Source organism: Macrobrachium rosenbergii, chromosome 34 (genome assembly GCF_040412425.1).
Source record: "Macrobrachium rosenbergii isolate ZJJX-2024 chromosome 34, ASM4041242v1, whole genome shotgun sequence".
NCBI lineage: Eukaryota > Metazoa > Arthropoda > Malacostraca > Decapoda > Palaemonidae > Macrobrachium > Macrobrachium rosenbergii.
Genome location: NC_089774.1, coordinates 8576033 through 8602274, shown reverse-complemented (window position 1 = coordinate 8602274; position 26242 = coordinate 8576033). Strand labels below are relative to the sequence as shown.

Here is a 26242-nt window from a genome sequence, read left to right as displayed (position 1 = left end):
TTATCATCATCTCTCCAAAGATCAGCTGATATGCACCACTCTGGAACACTTTTCCATTTGCATATTAACCTTATCATACAAAACTACTGATGTATCAACCAGCTTATATTATCTGAATTCCCATTTATCCTGTCACTTATGAAACAACCCTTCTTCTTCTCTTCTTGTATAAATTGGGACCAGAGAAGAAGGTGTTAATTAATTGCTCGATTTCAGCCATTGTGTTCATCTGACTTACAAGTGCAAATGATTTGTATTTATTATTGAAAAGATATTTAGTTTAATTGCTGTGAGTGGAAGGTTTGTATCTATGCATTGAGTGACACAACATATAAATATTTCAATAAGAATTTTCGTGTGGGTGATTATGTTTTTTATTGGAGGGATAATTTTAATTAAAAGAATATTTTTTTACCAAATCTGTAGGAATAAATTCTTAGAACATTTTTGTGAGCTATCGTCTTCAGTCTTAAGGGTCAAGAATTCTAATTCTGTTATTTATTTTTATCATATTAAATTGAAATATTATTTTACAGTTGTGACATAAATAAGCTTCCAAATGACCACAATAAATCCTTCAAAGAAGAAACGAACAAGTATAAAAAAAAAAAAATTAAGCCTCTGTCATTTAAAAATCAACTGGAAGGTTAATGAGAGAGGAAAGCCTTTGAAGAAAAAGTTAGGTTAACTTGCGAAAGTTTTTTCCGACGAAATGGGACACAGAGAGAGAGAGAGAGAGAGAGAGAGAGAGAGAGAGAGAGAGAGAGAGAGAGAGAGAGAGAGAGAGAGAGAGAGAGAGAGGTCACCTTGATTACCCCCAGACTCACTAAGTCTCCCAAAGTGAAATTTTTCTGGCCTAACCCTTTCCTCAGTGTCATCAAGGGAAAGACTCGTAGTCTTAACGAGGGATATTGACGGGGATTGGGTGGCCCCCCTCCCTCAATTGGTGGCTTTTTCTATCTATATTCTTTTATTTATTAATTAGAGGTAGCTTCTCCTTTATCAGTGTTTAATTGATAATTACTGGATCATTTTTATCTTTATATAATTGGTGATTTTTCTATGGTCAATTATTTGAATATTAGGTCTTATCTTATTGATAGGAGGACGATTGCCCTTACATAAAATCAAGAATAAAAAAATACCTAAAATGGTGGTTTATTAATTGAGACTATCTATCTATCTATCTATCTATCTATCTATTGTAACTATGAATTCCCTCTATATGTTTACATATCACCATCAAACACTTAATTATTACTGTCATTATTGTACCTATTTTGGAAAATTTATTTTATTTTTTTTTACCCCGTGTGAAATCTCATTTCAATACGTCATTACACGAAGCGTGAAAAACTGTTCCTGTTTCTTTTCAAACAACTCCCGCTTGAATTATTGATTTTAATCACAATATGCTAATCAGCTGCTTTTTAAGTCATTTAATGAAATGGAAAACGTATTAATTTGGTGAGTCGCTTACGTATTTCAAAGTACCAAGAGATTTTGTAAGCTTGATGTTTCATGGGAAATTGCTTTCCATAATTAATAGTATTTTTTTTTTACTTTGGTGTTATGCATAAATGAACATGAACCTAAATAAATATTCGTTATTTTTCTTGATTTGATACTTTGTACCACACTTGGTATTAAATACGTATTCATTAGTTGATAAATTGTATATTGATAGAATTTGTATTAAATGGGTTTTGAGAGATTTTTCTTAAAATGTACATATATATATATCACAAATATACACACACACACACACACACACATATATATATATATATATATATATATATATATATATATATATATATATATATATATATATATATATATATATATATATATATATATATATATATATATATACACATACATACACAACAAACCACAAAACCACAACTCACTTCACAACTAACCAATAACACCAAAAACTAAATATTAAAAAAACAACCAGAATAAAAATAAAATTGCACAAGGATTACACAGCCAAAAATATCCATATCAGGGTAATTCCTTTTCAGTGGAAGACTCTTGTCATTTCCAATTTACCCTCCCAGAAAGAATATTATGAAAGGGGAAGGAAGGCAACTCTGGGGAACATGACAGAGATGAGGAGGTAATTCTCCTTAATTCTTGAGATTGTCGAGAGCAAATGGAAATTATAATGTGTAAGCCCTAGTCTCTGCTCTCTCTCTCTCTCTCTCTCTCTCTCTCTCTCTCTCTCTCTCTCTCGAGAGCATATAGAAATTATGATATGTAAGGTCTGCTCTCTCTCTCTCTCTCTCTCCTCTCTCTCTCTCTCTCTCTCTCTCTCTCTCTCTCTCTCTCTCTCTCTCTCTCTGTCGAGAGCATATAGAAATTATGATATGTAAGGTCTGCTCTCTCTCTCTCTCTCTCTCTCTCTCTCTCTCTCTCTCTCTCTCTCTCTCTCTCTCTCTCTCTCTCTCTTCTGTCTGTGTGTGCTTGTGTGTGTGTCGAGAGCAAATGGAAATTATAATGTATAAGCCCCCCCCCCTCTCTCTCTCTCTCTTGGAGAAGGGTGCAAAATTGTCTAGTGAGATGTTTGTATTTCCGAATGATAATTTTTCATAGTTGTATTTTGTAAATAATCTGCCTGAGGTGCGTGCTAGATTTTCTAGTTAAATGACAATGAAAGAGAATATAATTTTATATTTTTTCTTTGTAACATAACTACATGTCTGTATCAGTATAACATATTTCTAAATTATTGTTTTTTTGAAAGTATTGTTTCGGAGAATTCATGTCCTTCTCAGCTAGCTTGTAGCACCCTTATGGAAAACTCTTCTTACCGTCAATATATGGAAATCAGTAATACTCTTATTATATCATTCAGTGAGTTTCTTTTCCCATGGTCTATAACCTCAGTTCAAGAACCATTAAAAACTACATTACGGTGAAACCTTGTTCTGTTGTTATTCAAAAGCTATAGCTATTCACAAAATAATCTTATTATAATCTTAGTTAGACTAAGATTCTTTCCTTATTAGGAAAAAGTAATTCGAAAATGCTATTCACAAAATAACCTTATTTTACCCAAGGCTCATCCCAGAACCATCCCTTATAAAAAAAGATAAAAAAATAATTCACATTAAACATTAAACAGTCTCATATACAAATTCCCTCTCTACTCTCTCCCGTCGTACACTTTCTAAGCTCCCGTGAAAACAGCCACAAGGAAGGTCAATTTATATGCAAATTTTTGTAGGTGTTTCTCAGTCCGAAGTGCTTCGTCCCAGGGAACAATTGGCCTCTCGAGACACAACTTATTTCGGTGGGCCATTTCCTTAAAGACACTTTGGACTCACTTGTAAGAGAAGCTTTAGGTGGGTTTAAGAGTATGTGTTATTTTTTATATTTTTCTTGTTATTGTTTTGTACTAGCTAGTTTTTAATTCTTGTCTATTTCATTGTCAAGGATTTTTGTATTATTTTATTTTTAAAGGTTTTGCTTTCCAATGTCCAGGCTATTTAAGTGGTGGGTTTTAGGTTAACAAAGTAATTAGGAAATAGCAGTTTCAGAAGTCCTTCTGTCATGGCTAACAGAAATCTGCCTTGAATATCTTGGAAAATATGAATAAAAATATAAACAGTACAATATATATATATATATATATATATATATATATATATATATATATATATATATATATATATATATATATATATATATATATATATATATATATAAGTTAAGTTGAGAAATAGATTACGTACATCGTCTGCTTTGAACATCAATTACATTATTAATATTACTCTAATTACAAGAAAACAAAGTTCCCAGCAAAACAAAATAAAAAGAATTAATCCCAATTCGATTTATATATGTTTATCTAAGACTAAGTAAGCAAAAATAAATAAATTCAAGAAGTGTGCAAGTAATATCTTTCAGGAAAAAATCGAGGAAAAAAAATCCGAGCTAAAACCTAAACGAATTTTTTTTTTTTTTTTTCTTGAACCAAAGAACAGACAGGTCAGTGAAAGGAGCTGTAAAGAATAGACAGCAGAAAGAATAGATAGGATAAAGAATAGACGTCTGCCAATAGCAGGGGTTCTACGAAAATTAAGGCCTCACATTGATCAGTATAGAATGATTTTTTTTTTCAAGTCAGTTTTGGAACAGAAACTCGTCTAGAAAGCCTGGTTTTATATGTGTGTAAATATATGTGTGTGTTTGTGTGTGTGTGTGTGCACTGTATATATATATATTTATGTATGTATGTATGTATATATATATATATACCCTGGTCTTAACTGGGCTTATATGTACTAAGGATTTTAAACTCTAATTTCATTATTATCCATCTCCTGATTTACCTAAAATCCTATGTACACCAAACAAAACTTCGTACCCTATAAAATACTCTGATCTACCTCTATAAGTTTACATAGTAACGAAATCTATGACATCTCTGTAAACCTACTCCGGTTTATTGTCGAGTATTGCAGTGCAACACTGGACGTGGCATGCAACATAACTCCCAATTAATCTGAATCATTTCTGATATTACATGATGGATGGGTAACTAATCAGTGGCGATTAGCACTAATTAGGTGACATTCAAGCCTAATTAGGCAAAGGGAATATTGCTTTCCATTTATTTTTGTTTGTTGCTTATTGCTTTTAATATTTGTTTATTTTTGTGTGTTAGTTGATTCACAAACCAGGTGATGTTTGACTAATAAAACTAACAAAAGAAGATGGTAATTATGTTAAATTTAAGAAATATTAAATTCAGAGGGGTGCAATTGTTTGCCTGACAAAATCTAACAAAAGCAAACAGCTACAAAGAAGATTGCATTTATTTTGTTAAATTAAACAAAAGGAGGGTCAGTTGTTTGCTAACAAAAACTGACAAAAGCAAAAACACAAAAGATTGAAGGTAATTGTTAAATTTAACAGCTGTTAGTAAATTCAAAAACTTTGTGCAATTGTTTGCCTAACATAAAACAACAAAAACATTAAGAACACAGTTTTAATATATATATATATATATATATATATATATATATATATATATATATATATATATATATATATATATATATATATATATATATATATATATATATATATATATATACATATATATACATATCAAAATTATCACACCTCCCAAAACCAACCAATGAATTACGAATACCTATTCAATGTTCCTTGACCCGAAGGGAATCCGTTTTCTATACGAGACCTTTGCCATGGGAAACTAAACAGGTGTGAGATTCTGAAATCCCTCCTTTTTCTCACCTGGGATTACTGAGACAATTCAAGGGGTTCTTAATCCCCTTTGTACCTAGCAATTGTCCTTTGGATTTGTGGTTTTGCTGGATTTAATTTTTTTTTTCACTGGAGATTTCCAGGGGATTAATGTAATAGGATTTAAATCTCTAAAGGTATAAAGGGGCTTTTAAACATCTGCAGTGATAACGAAATAGATAGACATATATAAAAACTGTGATTATCTGGAGAACGGAAGCATAAAAAGGAGAAATTGAGGATTGTTGAGAGGAGAGAGAGAGAGAGAGAGAGAGAGAGAGAGAGATACCCACATTCATAGGTGAAGATTTTTTTAAAAAGTAATTTAGGATTCTTATATCAATATTAACGAAACAGACTGACAGGCCTATATATATATATATATATATATATATATATATATATATATATATATATATATATATATATATATATATATATATATATATATATACACACATACACATACGCCTCGTCTCCTCTTTGAAATGAGGCCACCAGGTCGTCTAGAGACCTCATGATTGTATCCCAAATAGAACCTCCCACTCATTTACGAAATCCGGACAAATCTTATTTGAACGTGAATGGTTCTTATTAAATGGTGAATTGGTAACTCCAGCTATTAGATCGCTCGCCAAATGAGGTACGATAATGTTCGAAACGTTTTCATTTATATTACGCGGAAACGTTTGTAAATGAACTTTATATTGGTTTTGGTAGGGAAGTAGGTTGGACTATTTCTTTTGAGGGATTAATACAAGAAATTTAATATATATATATATATATATATATATATATATATATATATATATATATATATATATATATATATATATATATATATATATATATATATATAAGGTATGAAATTTACAACTTATTAATGTGCACAATAAAAAATAAAGAAAGATACAAAAGATAAAATTAAAATTGGAAAATCCACTTAAAATCACTCACACAAATCTTAAAACTTGGCAAAAGTCAATCTAAAATGTACTTACAAGCAAAACCACAAAACGCACTTACCGGGATAACAAGAGCACTTTCCAGGTTGACAGAAGCACTTTCCAGGATGACAGAAGCACTTTTCAGAGTAACAGAAGAAAACACACTAAGAGAATATTGCATAAGACCAGACCAAGAAAGTTGACAGATCCAATAACCAGTCAAGCTGAGTTAACCTATGAACAGGGGAACAGCTGACTACTGACAGTTTAGTGTAGATTCTGTTCCCGTAGTTTGATATTAAGGATTTCTGGCTGAAATATTGGTAAGTGGTTTCAAAGAGGTATTTTCTGGGTGTCTTGCATAAGTTTTGGCATGATTTTTTTTATATTAGAAAGTTCAGGGGATTAGACAATTTGTGGCCAGTATGATAACTCTAGCCTATGTGAGAATGTATATATATATATATATATATATATATATATATATATATATATATATATATATATATATATATATATATTTAATCATTATATATATATATATATATATATATATATATATATATATATATATATATATATATATATATATATATATATATATATATATATATATATATATATATATATATATATATGTATATAAATCATGTAGCTTTCACTTTAGTAAAACAATAGAAACTAATATACATAACTAGTACACGAAATATTTATTTATTTTCCCCTTTTTCTGTACTAAAATATATGCTTTTGTAAACAACAAATTATCGCTTTCCTAATCAGTGACATTAATGTAAAAATCACACCATTATTCCAGTAACCACTCAGGTTAATTGTGTAGGCATTAATGAAAATATGATATATAAAAAATCACATTTTATTCGTTACAAAAAGCACACGCACACACGCACACACAGATAAACATTTACCAGGAACAACCACTGGGTTATTAGAAACACTTACAACAATTAAACATTCCATAAACGACTGGGTTGTAACTGGGTTATAACTTCTCTAACATCTGTCTCTTAAAATAGAAACGCAACACTTTTATGTTGAAATTCTTCAGGATAAAATTTTCATATATTCACATATTTCAGAGGCGCGTTTCCTATCGCGTCTTGAAATGAGTAATGTTCCTCTCTGCAGATATGAATGGCTGGTTTATTTTCAGGCCCACACAGAGATTTTTCATATTAAGTCTTTTGTGTTTTTAGAATGAAAATCTCAAAACAGTGTTCTATATTCGGTTTCAGAATTTATAGCTAACTTCATCCTAATGAACACCATATTCTTTGGAAGCTTGATTTTCAAGTCAGTGGCACCTTTGGTGGGCTTGTTCCATATGAATAGGTTTCAACTTTTGAATAATAATAATAATAATAATAATAATAATAATAATAATAATAATAATAATAATAATAATAATAATAATAATAATAAAGAATAATTTTATACAGAATTCAAAATATCACATTTTATCAAGTTATTGTTACACATCAACACATTAAAAATTTGCATTTTTAATCGTTTTTTCGTGATACAAAATACTTTCGAATTTTATAAAGATAACTGGTCATTTTAAAGTGTCCCACAATATATTTTATTTCTTCTAATAATATTTACTAAGACTATGTACTTTCAATAATTGTCTATAACGTTAAGAGGTAGATAAAATAATTATTTATCAAATCAGAATGAAATTATTGATGAGCAAAGATAACCAGGAGAGTAGGTTTGAAGAATAATTCTCGAGTTGATTATTTTGGCTGATGTTGTATAATTAGCTGATCACTGATTCAATCATAATTTAGGACAAGTTGATAAATTAAGAGATAAGTATTTCAAGAATAATTTTGGACAAGTTGATAAATAAATGGTAAATAATTTGGGATAATATCATCCTTGATAAGTGAGTTATATGGACAGAATTGGCCTTTGTTCAGAAAATATTAGTGGTTTGGGATGCACTGATAATTTTTTAGGCAATTTCTGATAAATTTAACGTTATTCGATTAACAAATTATCACAACTAGATTGTCCATTGTATATATTGAGACTCGGTCGATCATAGTTCACTCAATAATGTTTATTTTTTTCTAAATATTAACCTTATTCCATGAATATGACAGACACAAAAAATAACTACTCTCGAATCTGCACCTCTGTGTCACCACTCGGCAGAAAGCTGGGGATGAGTTGACCATCGTTCATGGAATAACTTGGGACGAGCGGTCCATCGCTTGGGGAATAGCTTGGTACGAGCTGACCATCGTTTGGGGAAGTGTACGAAGCCACTGGCTGTTTCAGAGTCGCCACCGTCAATATATTCTCAGTAGGCTGCTGCTGTGGGGCCTTCGTCACAATGCCTTGAGTGACCTCAGGTGACGTTTTGTTTGACGTGACGCCGGGCATATCGTCGATGGTTTGGACGCTGCTGATGTAATCCGGCGGCCAGTCGTGTTGGGAATCCTCTTCGAAGGCCGTAGCCAGGTTGCTACGCATCGTGATGGAGGGCCTCAGGGTTCCGTAATGCCCCGGGGCGAAGATCGTCTTGCAGGTGTCCCCAGCGGAATGCAATTGCACGTCGTTTCCACTCTCGCTGCTCGCGTCGTGGGAGCTCTTCGCCACCACCAGGCCCCTGCGGTTAGCTTTGTGACGGTAATAGACTGTCGTGAGCACCAGGACATTGAGAATCAACAAAGAACAGGCTATAGCCACCGTCACGCTGAGAGCTGTCGTGTAGGGGAAATCTCTCCCCATCTGACTGATCAGATCTATATCTTCTGACTCGGGGACTTGGTTCGTGTTTGCCTTAGCTACGATCGTCAGGTTACCGGGAGTGTGGATCGAAGGAGTAGGGGCTGGAGTCCCTGGAGTAGATGATAAACCATCTGATGAGTTGTAGAACCCAGGTAATTCAGGGAAGGCTTCTGACTGGAGATGATGAGGTGGTAATTTGTGGAAAGTGGGGTCTGGTCCGTAGCGTGTGCCAACTTTTTCCAAACCAGGCAGTAACCAGGACCATATGGCCACTTTTCCAGAGCGGTAGTGGTCCAGGACGCGGCTCTGTGTTCCTGCAGGGGAAGGATACATTCAGATAACTTTAGTGTTTTGTGAAGGATATGACACAATTTGCATGACATAGGAACTGCAGATGAGAAAGATTAAATGATTAGTACTTTTGCAAAACTAATGATCTCTCTTTCAGCTCTTTTGTGTAAAATGTAAAATAAGAATTTCTCTAAAAAAAAAAAAAAAACGTGATTTTCAGGCCTATTTTAACTAGTTTTGAGACAGGGAAAAAATGCACTTTTGAAGTATCTGATTAGTTATTTGATTATGGGTATATATTTTTTAAGCTAAACCCTGCTGGAAATAAATATACAACAAAATTAGTACAAAATACATACTTAATTTCAAAATCTAGTGCCACATGTCATCTCCAATTAAAAACCACTGTACACAGACAAATCAAACTTCAAGGAAAGCATTACCCAGTTCAAGGTATCTCTGATGATTAGGATCAATTTGGGCCAAGTTTGTTCTCCAGAATTTGTAGTCTCCCCGAATTCTGTGTTCTTACCAACAGGTGATGTGTCCATTGGATGTCTGTCAATAGAAAAGATATATATATATATATATATATATATATATATATATATATATATATATATATATATATATATATATATATATATATATATATATATATGAAATGTCTCTTTAATCAGTTTCGTTCAAAAGCCTGGGGAAAAATCATTTCACCCCAAAGGAAGATTTATCTGGAAGGAAACCCTACACTAATTACTCTCATTAAGGAATGGGCTCGTATAGGGGAGGGTATAATGGGCCTGTGGTTGAGGATATTAAAAGTCTAACGTCTTCCATAGATCCACGAAATTTGAGACGATATTAAAGCGAGGGCTATGTCTGCTTTTATGTGTGTTTGTATATATATATATATATATATATATATATATATATATATATATATATATATATATATATATATATATATATATATATAATATATATATCTTGACCACTTGCACAATAAGTTACCAGACGATGAGGGCAGAAAGTTCTTGAAAGCTTGTAACTATATCTGAATAAAAATCTCCTTTAGATTCCATCCTATTCAAATGAGGTCTTGTTGTATATATACATATGAATATACATCCTATATACATACATATATCTATATTTTAAAAGAAGTGAACTATTCATATAGAAAATAGGAAGAAGAGGTATGTATGTACATAAGTATGTATATTTTAAAATCACTGAAGATTACACATAGCAGATACAGAGAAGAGATATGTGTGTGTGTGTATGTATGTATATATGTATATTTTAAAACCACTGAGCTATGCATAAAGAAGACAGATAAATAAGAACTATGGTCGAACTCATTGATAAGAAAATAATGAATAATCAAACTTAAGTGACACTGAACTAGAGGACCTTTTCCTTACCCAAACTTTATGAAATTACTCCACTTGTTTATGAAGGATTCGCTGAGGCCTACGTCTGTCTTCGTGAAGTTGTAACTCGAGGCCAGGGGTCCCAGGGCCCCCAGAGGACCCCCGAAAATATAGACCAGCTCGTTCATTAGAATGGTTTCGTTGCCATGCTTGAGAAAATATAGAAAGTTGAGTCTTTGAATGTGACTGAGTTGTGAATTTAAAAAAATATATTTTTTTTATTAAGAAATTTTTGAAATATTTTACATTTTTATTAAAATTATTCTAATAATTTTTATTATTATTTTACCATCATTAAATTTTTTTAATATTTTAATAAGTTTAAGTAAAATTGATTGAGTGACTTAAATTTCCCTGATTGGGAAAAGAAGGATATAGAAGTATATAAAACAATAAATTCGTGGAATAATTTATACATAATTATCATTTAAAATCTGTAATATTCTCAAATAGTAATTAAATCAAAGTTATTTTTATAAATGGAAGTAATGTATTATATGAAAACGATAAATCATGGTAAACTGGTGCAGTTGATGTGAGGAATATGCAAATTTTATGAATAATGTGAAGCTGAACTTGAAATATGAGATATTTAGAGAAAACAGCTAAATATATTCATATATATATATATATATATATATATATATATATATATATATATATATATATATATATATATATATATATATATATATATATATATATATATATATATATACTACTCACATCAGTACTTGATCCTCAGCCCTCTGCTCCAACACGTAAAAATAAGATGTTCGAGAATCCGTGTGGAGCTGTTTGGCCAAACTCGTCATAGGGGACACGACGTTTGCATCGTGAATGGCTTGGCCGGTTAAGTCCCTGACGCTGATTGGCTGTTGGACTGACTTCGACCAATCAGTGTACTCGGCTGTGATGGCCAACATTATCTCCTGTGGAGAAGAGGAGGTGAAAGTAAAAATGAAGAATTTTGCAAACAGATTGTTATTTTACACGAAAACATTGAATATAATTTTATTAATAATTTGTAATTTTATAAGTAATATACTGAATAGTGTTTTAAATAAATAAATAGGTAAATGAATGAATGAATGAATTAATAATAATAATAATAATAATAATAATAATAATAATAATAATAATAATAATAATAATAATAATAATAATAATATACCAGTTACGTATAATCCCACACAACAGGTCATAATTATGACAAACCATATCTAATAAAAATCTCAGAAGAAACAGAGAGAGAGAGAGAGAGAGAGAGAGAGAGAGAGAGAGAGAGAGAGAGAGAGAAACCAAACCCATTAGAATTACCAACCTGCAAATGGTACCTATAATTATTCACAACGAAGGATCTCAGCATTTGTTCCCTATGATCAGTGTCAAATCCTTCCTGTATCTCCTGCTCACTAAGGATGTCTAGGACGTTTGCAGCTGTCATCCCCAGAAGGAGGTCCACTGGAGTCCTGCCTTCCTTCCCTGCGGCGTCAGGATGGAAGGGAGAACGTGTATTAGGGATTAGTTATTGTAGTGGGAGAGAATTTTATTGTTGGTGTGCTTAAATCAACAGTATATGAAATATTATTAAATGTTTTTATTAAAATTTCTATAAAATTTTCTGTTAAGATTTTTATAAATTTTGTCTATTAAAATTTCTATAAATTTTTCTATTAAAATTTCTTTACATTTTCTACTAAAATTTTTATGAATTTTTCTATTAAAATTTCTATCAATTTTACCATTAAAATTTATGTAAATTTTCCTATTAAAATTTCTATAAATATTTCTATTAAAATTTCTATACATTTTGCTATTAAAATTTCTCTAATTTTTTCTATTAAAATTTCTATAGATTTTTCTATTAACATTTCTATAAATATTATTTAAACTTTTCTTTATGTATGTATGTATGTATGTATGTATGTATGTATGTATGTATGTATGTATGTATGTATGTATGTATGTTTGTATGTATGTATGTATGTACTCATAAACCTATACAGCATATATCATCCTCACACAATAATAATGACAAATTATTATATGAATAAATATTTTTATTTATGAATTCAGTTAAACAGGAATTTCATCTATGAAAATTCATTCACAATCAAAATATAATGAAAACAAACTCACCCATTTTGCTTTGGTGATTTTTCCAGTCTGGTTTGATGGTGACTCCGTCAATGCTGGGACCAATAGCCAGTTGGAACTTGGAATTGGTGTCCAGTTGGACCTTTGGAAATAAGCAGTTATTAATGTTGTTATAAATGGGAATGCAATATTTTTGAAAGGGTAGGTAAGGTTATGGAAGGAATGAAACATTCTTGAATTAATATAGACATGCAAACTATACCATGAAGTATAAAGTTGGACCTATGACCAATCACCAATCATAGTTGATCTAACAACCTTACCTAACTATCATCAATAACTAAACTATTTCTACATATTCCAGATTATTAGACAAATCTTAAAACTTATCTAAACTCCCACCTGCAGAATCTTCTCAACAGGCCTCTCCCTGAGACACTGAAGAAGATTCTCGTACTGTCGAAACAGGTCCTTGGGGACTGGGCAATTCAGCTGGGTGGCAACTTCCAGGGCATACCTGACAGGCTCGTGAACTGATGCCCACGGGCTCAGGGCAGAGCCTGACATCAGGATGGCTCTCTTGAACAGACCTGCTCCTGATTAGGGTACGGGGTACAAGGGATGTGAGTGAGAAAGGTATAAGATTGTATGGTCTTCCTTTTTCAGAGAAGAAATGAAATTTTGAGTTGGTTTTGCATAGAAGTATATGTGTAGTGATGTAATGAATGGGGTGTGTGTGTTTGTGTTAACAACAATAAACAAGAAAAATTGAAGCAAAGATAAACAAAAACAAAACAGAACTCAGATACAAAAATTGAACACCATCTCATTATGTATAATTGAAATCTGATAACACGAGTGACAAGACATTCACAAATTGCTACTTTCTCCACGGCTATACTATTGAATCCCACTCCAGTACAATAAATCAATTAGAAAAAAATTAATTGTTAATGATTTCCTGATATTGTCTCCAGATTCTGATAATTAATTGGACTGAATTGCAGAAATTCTGATAAGCTATGTTAGGGGAGGTATAATTTCAGCTTTCAATTAGGATTCGTAGATGTTACCAGATATTGGAGTGTGTTTGTAATGATACCTTTTGAAGAATATACTAAATTCTGGCATATGAATGCATATTACCTTGCAATAATAATAATAATAATAATAATAATAATAATAATAATAATAATAATAATAATAGGTTTGCAATCCTTTTATTTATATAGGTTAACATTAAAATCCGTGAAGAAAGTGTAAGATAGTAAAAAATATTATTATTATTATTATTATTATTATTATTATTATTATTATTATTATTATTATTATTATTATTATTATTATTATTATTATTATTATCCTTCCTTCCTGTCACCATCCTACACAGTCGAATTTAAACAACACAATCTAACAAACATTTTAATTCCTCTCATTGATTATTATTATTATTATTATTATTATTATTATTATTATTATTATTATTATTATTATTATTATTATTATTATTATTATTATTATTATTATTACTGTCCTTTCTCCATCTCATTTCATTCTGTCACTGAGAACAAGAGTTACTTACTTACTGACCTGATGCAGCGGGCGAGATGACGAGAAAGTTGAGGCAGGCGGCTCCTGTGGCGTGACCCATTACAGTGACCTGACCTGGGTCACCCCCGAAACGCACGATGTTCTCCTGGACCCAGTGCAGGGCAGCCAGTTGGTCCATTAGGCCATAGTTGGCGACGGTGGCGCGGCCCACGGGGTCAATGTTCGCGTTGTAGAAGCCTTGAAGGAGTGCCCAAAAATTTCAGGAGAAATTTAGTATTATTATTACTGATATTGGTGTGAAAAATACACAGTTATTTAAGTGTTAAAATATTAATGAGAAATTTAATATAAATGTTACTGATATTTGTGTGAAAAATACACAATTATTTAAGTGTAAAATATTTAAGATATTAAGATATTTTTTATGTAAATATTACTAAGATTGGTGTAAAAATTACACAATGTTGCATGTGTAAAATATTTAAGATATTAAGATATTTTTTATGTAAATATTACTAAGATTGGTGTAAAAATTACACAATGTTGCATGTGTAAAATATTTAATAATTTGCTAAGAGACTTCTTATGAAAATATTACTGAGATTGGTGTAAAAAATACACAGTTATTTAAGTGTAAAATATTGGGAAGAAATTTAATGTAAATGTTAAAAATATTGTTGCAAAGTTCTACACAATTATTCAAGTGAAAAATACTTAGGATATTAAAATAATTTTTATGTAAATATTACTAAGATTGGTATAAAAATTACACAATATTGTATTTGTAAAATATTTGATAATTTGCTAAGAGACTTTTTATGACAATATTACTGATATATTGGTGTAAAAAATGAACAATGATTTACGTGATAAATATTTAATAAAATACTCAGTTAATTTTTATGTAAATATTACTAACATTGTTGTAAAAACATACAGAATGATGAGAGTGTAAACTATTTAAGAAGATGCTAAGATAATTTTCATGTCAACATTAATATTGTGTCACCGCTTTAATTTTAATGTGATTATGAGATTTTCATCATTAAGATTAATAATACCTTGTTATCGTTTCCTTTTGAATCTATCAGATTGCCTTTAGATAAATTCTGATGAGGGAAAGTTAATAAGTGACAGAGTATTAGGAGTCCACAACGGAAACATTACAATGAATTCAATAATTACCTACTTAATTAAAACCAATCAAATCCTCTAAGATCTATTTAATTGATTCCAAACGTTCTTTGGTGACATTGCAAATGAGGAAAGCAGTTTAAAAATTTGTGTTTGTTTTTGCGTGTGTATGTGTGTTTGTATGCGTGTTTATGTACCTATGGGGTTGTGTATGTATGTGCGAGTGTATAAAGATTATAAACATTAAGTTGAAATATCTTGTGTCTTAGCAAATCTAACCTCAGTTTCTTTTTCCAAAGTTCCTGCAACACGCCAGTCTCACTCCACAAACCATGACTGTAAAACTGTCTACCCCAATTTAGAGAAAGGAAGGACCCAAAACTTTCCTTTCTTGAGCACAGAAGAAGAAGAAGAAGACTAAAAAGAAGCCAGCTTGTCTCTGAAAAGATTCGTTTTCCCCCCCTCCCATTCAGATGATTCCGAGAATTCATTTCGTTTCTCTGTCTTTTCCCCTGACTGCTGATTCCCTGCCTGTCTTCGACCAGAAAGAAGAAGAAGAAGAAGAAGAAGAAGAAGAAGAAGAAGAAGAAGAAGAAGAAGAAGAAGAAGAAGAAGAAGAAGAAGAAGAAGAAGAAGAAGAAGAAGAGTTTTATCAAAGAGGAACTTGGAGATACAAGTTCCCATTTCATGGTAAGGTATTCCTTTGTAGGGAAGAGGCACGTGGAATTTTTTTTCATTCGTTTATTTTTTTTTTTTTTTTTTTAGATTTTACCTTCTTGTGAAATAAGGTTTGAAAATTTAAGAATTTTCTTCAAAGGGTTGATTTAAAAGTGAGGTTATTTTGGAGAATGTTATTAAGAGAAGCTTGCTCAAAGGAATTATCAAGATGAAAGGCAGTTTGCAATTAATACAGTTACAAATAACTGTATTAATAACACACACACACACACACACACACACACACACACACACATATATATATATATATATATATATATATATATATATATATATATATATATATATATATATATATATATATATATATATATATATATATATATATATATATATATATATATATATATATATATATATATATATATATATATATATATATATATATATATATATATATATATATATCTTTATATATATACTATTTGTATAGAATATTATGAATTTTTTAGGTTTTCTATTTTCCATAAAAAGTACAAAAATAAGAAAAATTCAATGGCTGGCTGAATTTCAAGATTCTACTTAATAAAAAAAATATAAAATTACTTTCACACATATTCGTTATCCACTATCATGATTCATTTCATGATAAAATTGACAGAGTAATCAATTTCGAATAACAATTATTTCTTTATTTAGATAATATCTTACTTATCACCTGTCAGACATTATTAAGTTAGAAAATTAGGTAAATGAGAGTCACTTAGAGTTAATTACCTGCTTATCAGTGATAGCCAGGAGGTAATAATTTGTGAGAACATCATGCATTTTCGATATAATTAGGTTAATTTGATTAAACCGCTTTTGTTGGCACGTGTTTTAAGATAAGTGGTAATTTTAAATTCTGTTATACTGCATATTATGCCAATTAATGTTTTTTACTTATTTTTGTTTGATAAATCATTCTAATATTTTTATATAATCCCTGTTGTCAAATGCTTTCTCCATAAATAATCTTAATTACATTTAAATATATCTTATTAAGATTTATAAACTTCTGGGCCAAAATTTATAAATTAAGATAATTTGTCAATATACAAACAAAATCCCCATTTTCTCCTAATGATGAATTAGGTCACTATTTAAATTAAAACCCTTGAACAATATTTCTATCTGGGGTCAAGATAAACGGTCAAGATAATGAAAAAAACTAAGATAGTAATATAACCCCAATACCCAACCCTTCCCCAGCTTCTACCATTCCGCTGTACAAAACGAGCACCTCACTTACCGAGAATACCCAGACGATAGTTGATTGTCACGACGATAATCTTCCCCAAAGCTGCGAGGATGGACCCATCGTAGAGACTTGAGGATCCCCATTCGTAGGATTCTCCGTGGATGAAGACCACCACAGGATAAGCAATGATGGAAGGGTCTGTAGGATACGAGAAAGGATGTTAGGATGCTGGGTGAGTCTTTAATTATATATCCAGATTTGCAGTCGAGAAAAGGGTTTGATTTTATCCTGGGCTTTTAAGGACATGACTGTTCTTCATAGCCTTTGTACTGAAGGATACCACCAAAAGGATATTAGGATGCTAAAGTATGCTGGGCGAATCTGCAAGACATCGCGTGCTGTTTCCAAAAAGTGGGCATTTTCAAATCCCAAAATTGAGGTCAGAAATACGTAAAGTTTATACGAGGTTAGAGGAGTCCCAGGTCTTGGAGGGAGTTAGGGGGAGGTAACCACCACTCTCCCTCCCTCTCCCCCTCCCCTATATAGGTAGGAGGCTATATAGGTCACCATAACTCAGAGGATATTATATCAAGGTTACACCCATAGAATTATAACCACTACAACAAGATTTCCAAGTTTAAATTAAGTAGGTCATTGTATATCCTAAATCTCTTTCAATGCTTGCCACTTAATATACAGCCCTGGCACTTGAAATAGAGCCTGGCCACTTGTCTTCCCCGAGAGTCATCATTTAAGTGATTAAGCGCCTGCAGTTAATGAAAGAAGTTCAACGGAAGCTGCAAATCTCATGAGAGAGAGAGAGAGAGAGAGAGAGAGAGAGAGAGAGAGAGAGAGAGAGAGAGAGAGAGAGAGAGAGCTTCCTAGGAATATCAAGAGGAACAGATGGTCTTGAATATATCAACCTGTGTTCATTATTTCTGAGATTTAACACCAAGGTTTGGTAATATTAGGAATAAGAAGGTTTCTTCCAGAAGGACAGTACATATATATATATATATATATATATATATATATATATATATATATATACATATATATATAAACATATAAATATATATATAAATATATATATATATATATATATATATATATATATATATATATACATACAAACATATAAAATATATATAAATATATATATATATATATATATATATATATATATATATATATATATATATATATATATATATATATATACAGTGTGTGTGTATGCAAAATAAGTTAAAGAGTTTAATATATTAACCTCCAGACCTGATAATCACCGTCGAAAGATTCCTATTAAAATATGAATGAAAGTATCCCAGTAATATTCAGAATCAATCATTCAGTGTAAAGAGGTTTTAATTATCAATTTTTTTTTTCTCGAATGCTCTTCCTTCATAACCACCATTTAATCAGCCCCTAATAAAAAAAAAAAAAAGGGGGAGGAAAAATATACCTTTTTAATGCCGTGGGGATTAATTTGAGTCATACGACTGTAAGAGAAACTAATAATTATTTCTTGATGAAAAGACTTCGTCATTTCTTTAGGGCCTGAATTTTTCTATTAATTATTTTACGTATTTTTAATGATTTTCATTTTATTTTTTGTTTTTATTTTATTTATATGATTTTTTATCTTGGCTTTACGTATTGCGTTAACTTATGATCTCTGTATGTATGTATGCATGTGTATATATATATATATATATATATATATATATATATATATATATATATATATATATATATATATATATATATATATATATATATATATATATATATATATATATATATATATATATATATATATATATATATATATATATATATATATATATATACATGCATACATATACATATAAATCAGAAAAATTAAAGAAACAAAAACCTAGACAGAGACCAATTCCATCTCTCTCTCTCTCTCTCTCTCTCTCTCTCTCAGAGGAGAGATCTCATCCCAAGAAGCCTCTCATCTCTTTAAGAAGAAGATAAAGAAGAAAAGACATAAACACCTGGACTAAATTAACCTGTCATGAACGGCGAGTGAAGGCGGGAGTCTGCCTTCATAAGAAGAGCACCAAGTGGGAGAGGTGAGTCTTCTTCTTCTTCTTCTTCTTCTTCTGCTTCTTCTTCTGCTGAACGCTTCTCCATAAATGGAGGTAAGAAACAGAAGGAGTGAGGATTTTGATACTGCTTGCATCAATGTTGGTTTGGGAACTAGGGAACGTAGTGCATGAATCGATTAGTAGAGAGAGGGAGAGAGAGAGAGATAGAGAGAGAGAGAGATGTAGGCAGGTACTGTTCATATATATATATATATATATATATATATATATATATATATATATATATATATATATATATATATATATATATATATATATATATATATATACAAGGCATTTTAATGCTCGAAAACATTAAAATATTAAGCCACTAATATTACTTAATATCGAATTATTTTTACCCTGGAAATAATTTACACTCAAGGGGAATTATAATTAATAAGTGCATCTGCCCAAGTCAGGATTTGAACCTGTTCTCTCTGGTTTAGATACAGTGGTACACAGTCAGCTTTACACATTTGGCTATCTGTATTGACACCAGCACGAATAAATTGACTGGACAGAAAAACTGAAAAAATATTAATTATTTCATTCCTAGGCTCTTTCAACTTTACAATTATTGGTAAATAAATATTTCAATTTATAAAATAATCTGATCATTTATATACCTTCCCTTAATGTCCTTACCTATATACCCAAGGACTTATGATTCCCTCGTCCAAACCTGCTTTCCTTTTGCCTAAAATTTCCTTACCTTTAAATGTCAGGCGTTCAGCATTAGAAGGGCCTCTTGCCCCAACTGTTGAAAATGGCGTTTTTCGCCTGACCAGCTTTAAAATAATCCCCCTTTTTCCCCAAAAAAAGAGGGTGGGGTTGAAATATAATGTTTTTTATCTATACTATTCTATTCCCGATCGCAAATACTTCATCTCATACCAAATTCAACTTTGTATCTTGAAAAATAAAGGAATTGGAGCAGGCTGAATTTCCAAAACTTTGATGGCTTATAATTATTATTATTATTTTTTTTTTTTTTTGTGGCGAGAGGCCCTGCTGTTGCTGAACGCCTCATGTGAGGAAAGAAGGAAGAAAACCTCCCTCACCCAGGTATTGCCTAGCATACCCATTCTCTGACCTGTTTTCAAACATTTAACTGGAGAATGTGGCCTGAGAGAACCTTACCTTGGAAACCCATTAATTCGATATATTATTAAAGGCTCTAAGACAGAGTAACCTTCAGACTCTGACCTATTTTTTTGGTTCGTGTAATTCCAGGAAATTACCTGGTGAGCTGAGGTCTGGTATTCTTCTTCTTCTTCTTCTTCTTCTTCTTCTTCTTCTTCTTCTTCTTCTTCTTCTTCTTCTTCTTCTTCTTCTTCTTCTTCTTCTTCTTCTTCTTCTTATTATTATTATTATTATTATTATTATTATTATTATTATTATTATTATTATTATTATTATTATTATTATTATTATTATTATTATTAGTGATACAAAGAAGCTTACCATTTAGTGATAATATTTACTTCAAATAATAACACAGGTAATATAACAAGAATTAAGAGCATTATTATTATTATTATTATTATTATTATTATTATTATTATTATTATTATTATTATTATTATTATTATTATTATTATTATTATTATTATTATTATTATTATTATTATTATTATTATTATTATTATTATTTAACAGTAGAAACTGCAGTGCCGGATGGTAAGCAAACTGTCTTATTTAAAATATTTTTTCCAAAAAATAAAACCTTTTCAAAGTATCCTCTACAAATATGTTTTATTTAAAAATTTCTCATTTTACTTTTGAAAAATAAAACTACATTTAAAGAATTCATTTGAACAAAAAACTCCCCTTTCACGTAACACTGAAGTAAGGAGTCCATTAAACCATCATATTAATCTAAGCAAACTACAAAAAAAGGTTATTTTCCTCTAATTCTATTATTATTATTATTATTATTATTATTATTATTATTATTATTATTATTATTATTATTATTATTATTATTATTTAATGACCCCTTCTCCCTTACCTTTATATACCCCAGAATTAAATTACATTAAATTATTCTGATTAATAGATTAATATTCATACGCCAAAGATTAAGACAAATATAATCGTTTCCCAAGTTCGCTTTTTATCCGCACAGAATTACATTAGCAACTTTCTTCAGAGCAATAATTGTTGATCGCGTCTCCATTAAAGGAATTAGGAATGAGTGAAATGAAAAGTATATAATTAAATAAAAGATAAAAAGAAGGAGATTAGTGGGATACTGCTAGCTTTTATGACTTTGGTAAACGTGGAAGATAAAAAAGAAATGAAAAATTAACATGAGGATATAAAAAAATAAAGCGATTGAAAAAGATGATGTTAGAATCTCGATAGTTAATTAAGGAAAGATTTGGGATATTTATGATATTAATCAGGAAAGAGAGAGAGAGAGAGAGAGAGAGAGAGAGAGAGAGAGAGAGAGAGAGAGAGAGAGAGAGAGAGAGAGAGAGAGTAATCTTGCAGTTGTATCTAGCTAACAGTTACTACAAATTTAAAATAAAGAAAAATATACAATTCAAATTATATATAGATGCTGATTTAACAATATCTGAGAAGAGAGAGAGAGAGAGAGAGAGAGAGAGAGAGAATAATCTTGCAGTTGTATCTAGCTAACAGTTACTACAAATTTAAAATAAGAAAAATATACAATTTAAATTATAGATATTGATTTAACAATATCTGAGAAGAGAGAGAGAGAGAGAGAGAGAGAGAGAGAGAGAGAGAGAGAGAGAGAGAGAGAGAGAGAGAGAATACTCTTTCAGTGACATCTGCTTAAAAACCGGTATATAGATAAAGGAAAAAAATATATAATAAAAAATTATAGATAAAAAAATAACATCCTTAAAATCTTCACTCAATATATACGACAAAAATTTTAAATGAATATAAAAAAAATCTAGGAACCCAAACAGGTGTTAAGAAGAAGAAGAAGAAGAAGAAGAAGAAGAAGAAGAAGAAGAAGAAGAAGAAGAAGAAGAAGAAGAAGAAGAAGAAGAAGAAGAAGAAGAAGAAGAAGAATAAGAAGAATTCACATGAATATGAAAACCGTGATACGGAAAGAAGCAAGCCATTCCTTTTTTAATTCCATTCCCGAATATTATTTCACCAGCTGAATTATTCATTTTCCTCCATTCACTCGCGCAAGACCGCCCCGGAATATTCATGGCACTTATAAAAGAGGGATTTTAATTCTGTTGCTGCATAAAAAAAAAAAATCTCTCTTGGGGATATTAGATGTTTTCAGTCTTGCGAAGTCTTCTGGGAGAGGAAAAACTTAGTTAGATCAATTCGGGAGGACAATGGTGCTCTAATTGAGAGAGAGAGAGAGAGAGAGAGAGAGAGAGAGAGAGAGAGAGAGAGAGAGAGAGAGAGAGAGAGAGAGAGAGAGTCTCTTGATCTTAACATACTTTTTAGCCATTTGTGTTTTATTTTTAATTAGTGTTTGGACTTAAGTTAGATCAAATTGAGAGAGAGAGAGAGAGAGAGAGAGAGAGAGAGAGAGAGAGAGAGAGAGAGAGAGAGAGAGAGAGAGAGAGAGAAATTCTCTCATGATTTGAACATATTTTCTGTAATTTTTATTTTATCTGAGTTCATTTTTTAACTCAAGTTAGATCAGTTCAGGAGAACAATGATGCTCTAATTGAGAGAGAGAGAGAGAGAGAGAGAGAGAGAGAGAGAGAGAGAGAGAGAGAGAGAGAGAGAGAGAGAGAGAGAGAGAGAGAGAGAGAGAGAGAGAGATTTGTCACTCGTATTCCATTATTAATTATTTTATTGACTTTCAGTTCTCACAATCGATGATCAAAATCGAAAAAAATTATGGTATCGAATAATAAAGAATTTTATGTTCACAAATTTCTTGCAATATGAGATACAGAAAATATATGAATGAAATTAAACAGTGAATTTTACATTTATAAAAATGAATAATCCATGAAAAAGTCAACAATTATTTCATTTATCAAACCATCTTATTTTCTATTCACTGGAGACTATTATACATCTATTTCTTATTTAAAAACCTCCCATCTATCATCTTGGCTCTAATTTTTCTCCCCTTGATGTTACCAACAAGAAAAATTCCCCAAAAATGAAAGGAGAACCTTTCCATTCCCGAGAACGTTCCCTATAGGCCCCGAGGTTAAAGATCAATTTGCTCTGCCCCCTAGGCAAAAGCGAGAGAGTTGGTGGGGGTGGGGGTTGGGGGTCCTAAATACCACTTATGAGACGAATTAAGGCAAATGTGAATCTCCACTTTGAAGTTCATCGTTTACCCCCTCAGGCAGTAAAGGGTAAAAAAGGGGGTGACGGGGGGGGTGTAAAAATGGAAGAAGGTTAAAAGATCTTATTAGACTTTTGCTTCAGATGGGGTTTCCAGATGCCTTAGAGGTACAGATAATCATTCTTTATTTTTCTTTTGGGGGAGAATGATATGTTCTTAATGAGATGTCAGTTTCATCCAGCATTTTATTTTTTTTTTTTTTTTGTTTTTTAACAATGTAAAGAAAGAGAGACAGTGGTGAATATAAATAGTGGAATTGTTTATATATCTTTAAATACGTTTATTTTTTTGTCAGGTCTTATTAGAAATATATTGGAATCTTAATTATTTTATCACTAATTCTTTAAAATACTGAGTTTTTTCAACTTTTTCTGTTAGTGTAAAGAGAAAAATTGTAAAATATAAATAGGAAAGTCTTGTACATAGCTTTAAATACGTTTATTTTTTATCAGGTCTCATTAGAAATATATTGGAATTTTGATTATTTCATTCCTAATCTTTTAAAATATTGAATTATTTTTGGTGTTACATTATCTTAAACCACGGATTGCTTATTAAAGCTTAATATTTGCTTATGAATACCAAAGGATATCTTTGTAAACTTCACTTCTCTGAGACGTTTATACATTCCAGTTGTCTATAAATAATTACAATATACTAAAAAAAACATACTTGCTAATTCTGGATAATTATAGCATTTTTCATCATAACATCCCCTATTTTTTCAGGCTTTTAGCAAATCCCCAACCTCACAGAGCAGCTTTCAACACATAACTCCATCCGTGAATACCCTCACATAGCCAAAAGGAACCTTACTTTAGGAAACCTTCCAGGGGTAACGTATATGACCTCGGGAAACCTTACATTAGGGAAGCCTTTAATGGAAAATACGTAATCTCCCAGAGGAGTGAAAAGGTCCCCTTTTATTTTTTCAGGATTTTGAAAGAACGAATCTCTGGGGTTCGGATGGCTGGACTTGGTGGTCTTGTGGAACTGCGAAAATGAAGGATATATCTCAATATTTCATAGGTTTTATTTATGCTTGATTTTGAAACAGGATTTTCCTTTTGGGTTTATTGGGTAAAAGTAAGATCATCCTAATGGCCTTTGAATAAAAAAAACTACATGACTTTCATATAAAGTAGTTTTTTTTAATTATAAAAAAAACTAGATATTTATATAAAGCAATATTTTTTTTTTTGCTGACTTGGCAAGCATAAAAACATCCTATTGGCCTTTGATTGATAAAATACTGTATGATATTCATATAAAAGATTTGTTTGTTGATTGAGTAAAAATAAAAACATCCCAATGGCCTCTGCATTAGCCTCTGAATTCAAAGAAAACCCTTCGTGATATTCACTTGGAATCTCTAGACAATAAAGCACAATGTATTCCCATATATTTTGTGTGTAATAAGAAAATATTCTACAGGTAATATATGTGCCTTTTTTAGCCCTGCCGTCATCTAATCCGGCCTCCCCTGTCTTTCCACTAGTTAGGATTTTCCATCTTGAACCACTGTTAAAGTACGTAATTTTTGGACGTTATTTTTGCACTGTTAGAATTAGATTGACAACTTACTTTCATAGGGGGAAGTGGGTTGTTTGAGCCCCTATAAACCTTGCTCCTAGTACCCCTCCCCACAAAAAAAGTCTTCTCCCTCCAGAAAAAAAACTCACTTAAGTCCAGATGATGTCAAGTAAGAAAAATTTGATGCAGGAAATAATTATCTTCACCACATTTTGAAAGAAAAAATATATAACAATATTCTTGGCCTCTGCCTCTTATAACATACACACACACAAAAACATATATACACACACATACATTCTTCAAGATCAATATGAGGCCCCAAAACAAAACAAAAAATATAAAAATAAAATTATAACAACGGAAATATAAGGGGAAGTAACCAATTACACTCACCCTACTTTGGAAACTCAAAGAAAAATATCTCCATGTATATATATTATACATATATGTGTATATATAGAGAGAGAGATAGATAGATAGATATTACTCTCATCACTTAAATATAAGGTCCCAAAATATAAAATGAAAAATAAAAAATATATAAATACACTCACCCCACTTTGGAAAGAAAAAAATACCCAAATATACATATATATGTAAATATACATTATTTCCTTTACTTACTCCATACTTTACCCAAAACCCTTTCTGCCCCCCCTGGCACCATTTGAACCCAGCGTGAATGAAAGAGTTCGAAGCACAAGGAAATAAATCGAAGGCCATTTTACCTCCCCGTTCCCACAATGCATCGTTCACATTTCCTGAGTTAGGGAAGCCAATATGGAATGTTGGGTGTTTTTTTATCATCTTCAAATGGATGAAATATGAAATATTGGAGGTTCTCATATGTAAAGGAA

The 26242-nt window shown here is 30.9% G+C and overlaps 2 protein-coding genes across 2 annotated transcripts in view; both read right to left on the bottom strand.

Annotated features, from left to right (window-relative positions):
* Positions 1 to 8318: 8318 nt before the first annotated feature.
* Positions 8319 to 10866, bottom strand: LOC136856159 (uncharacterized). Its single transcript, XM_067133828.1, has 3 exons — positions 10709 to 10866; positions 9728 to 9842; positions 8319 to 9307 (listed from the first exon to the last, which is right to left on the bottom strand). Exon 3 carries the CDS (start codon positions 8991 to 8993, stop codon positions 8376 to 8378), a length of 618 nt encoding a protein of 205 aa, XP_066989929.1. The 5' UTR covers positions 8994 to 9307; positions 9728 to 9842; positions 10709 to 10866; the 3' UTR covers positions 8319 to 8375.
* Positions 9059 to 26242, bottom strand: part of LOC136856025 (neuroligin-4, X-linked-like) — a 75615-nt gene continuing 58431 nt past the window's right edge. Inside the window, exons 2-9 of the mRNA XM_067133577.1 lie at positions 17472 to 17618; positions 14408 to 14605; positions 13220 to 13413; positions 12860 to 12959; positions 12042 to 12202; positions 11444 to 11649; positions 10762 to 10891; positions 9059 to 9307 (exon numbers count right to left, since the gene is read on the bottom strand). Coding sequence (XP_066989678.1) covers positions 9059 to 9307; positions 10762 to 10891; positions 11444 to 11649; positions 12042 to 12202; positions 12860 to 12959; positions 13220 to 13413; positions 14408 to 14605; positions 17472 to 17618 — 1385 coding nt within the window. The remainder of the gene's footprint in view (positions 9308 to 10761; positions 10892 to 11443; positions 11650 to 12041; positions 12203 to 12859; positions 12960 to 13219; positions 13414 to 14407; positions 14606 to 17471; positions 17619 to 26242) is intronic.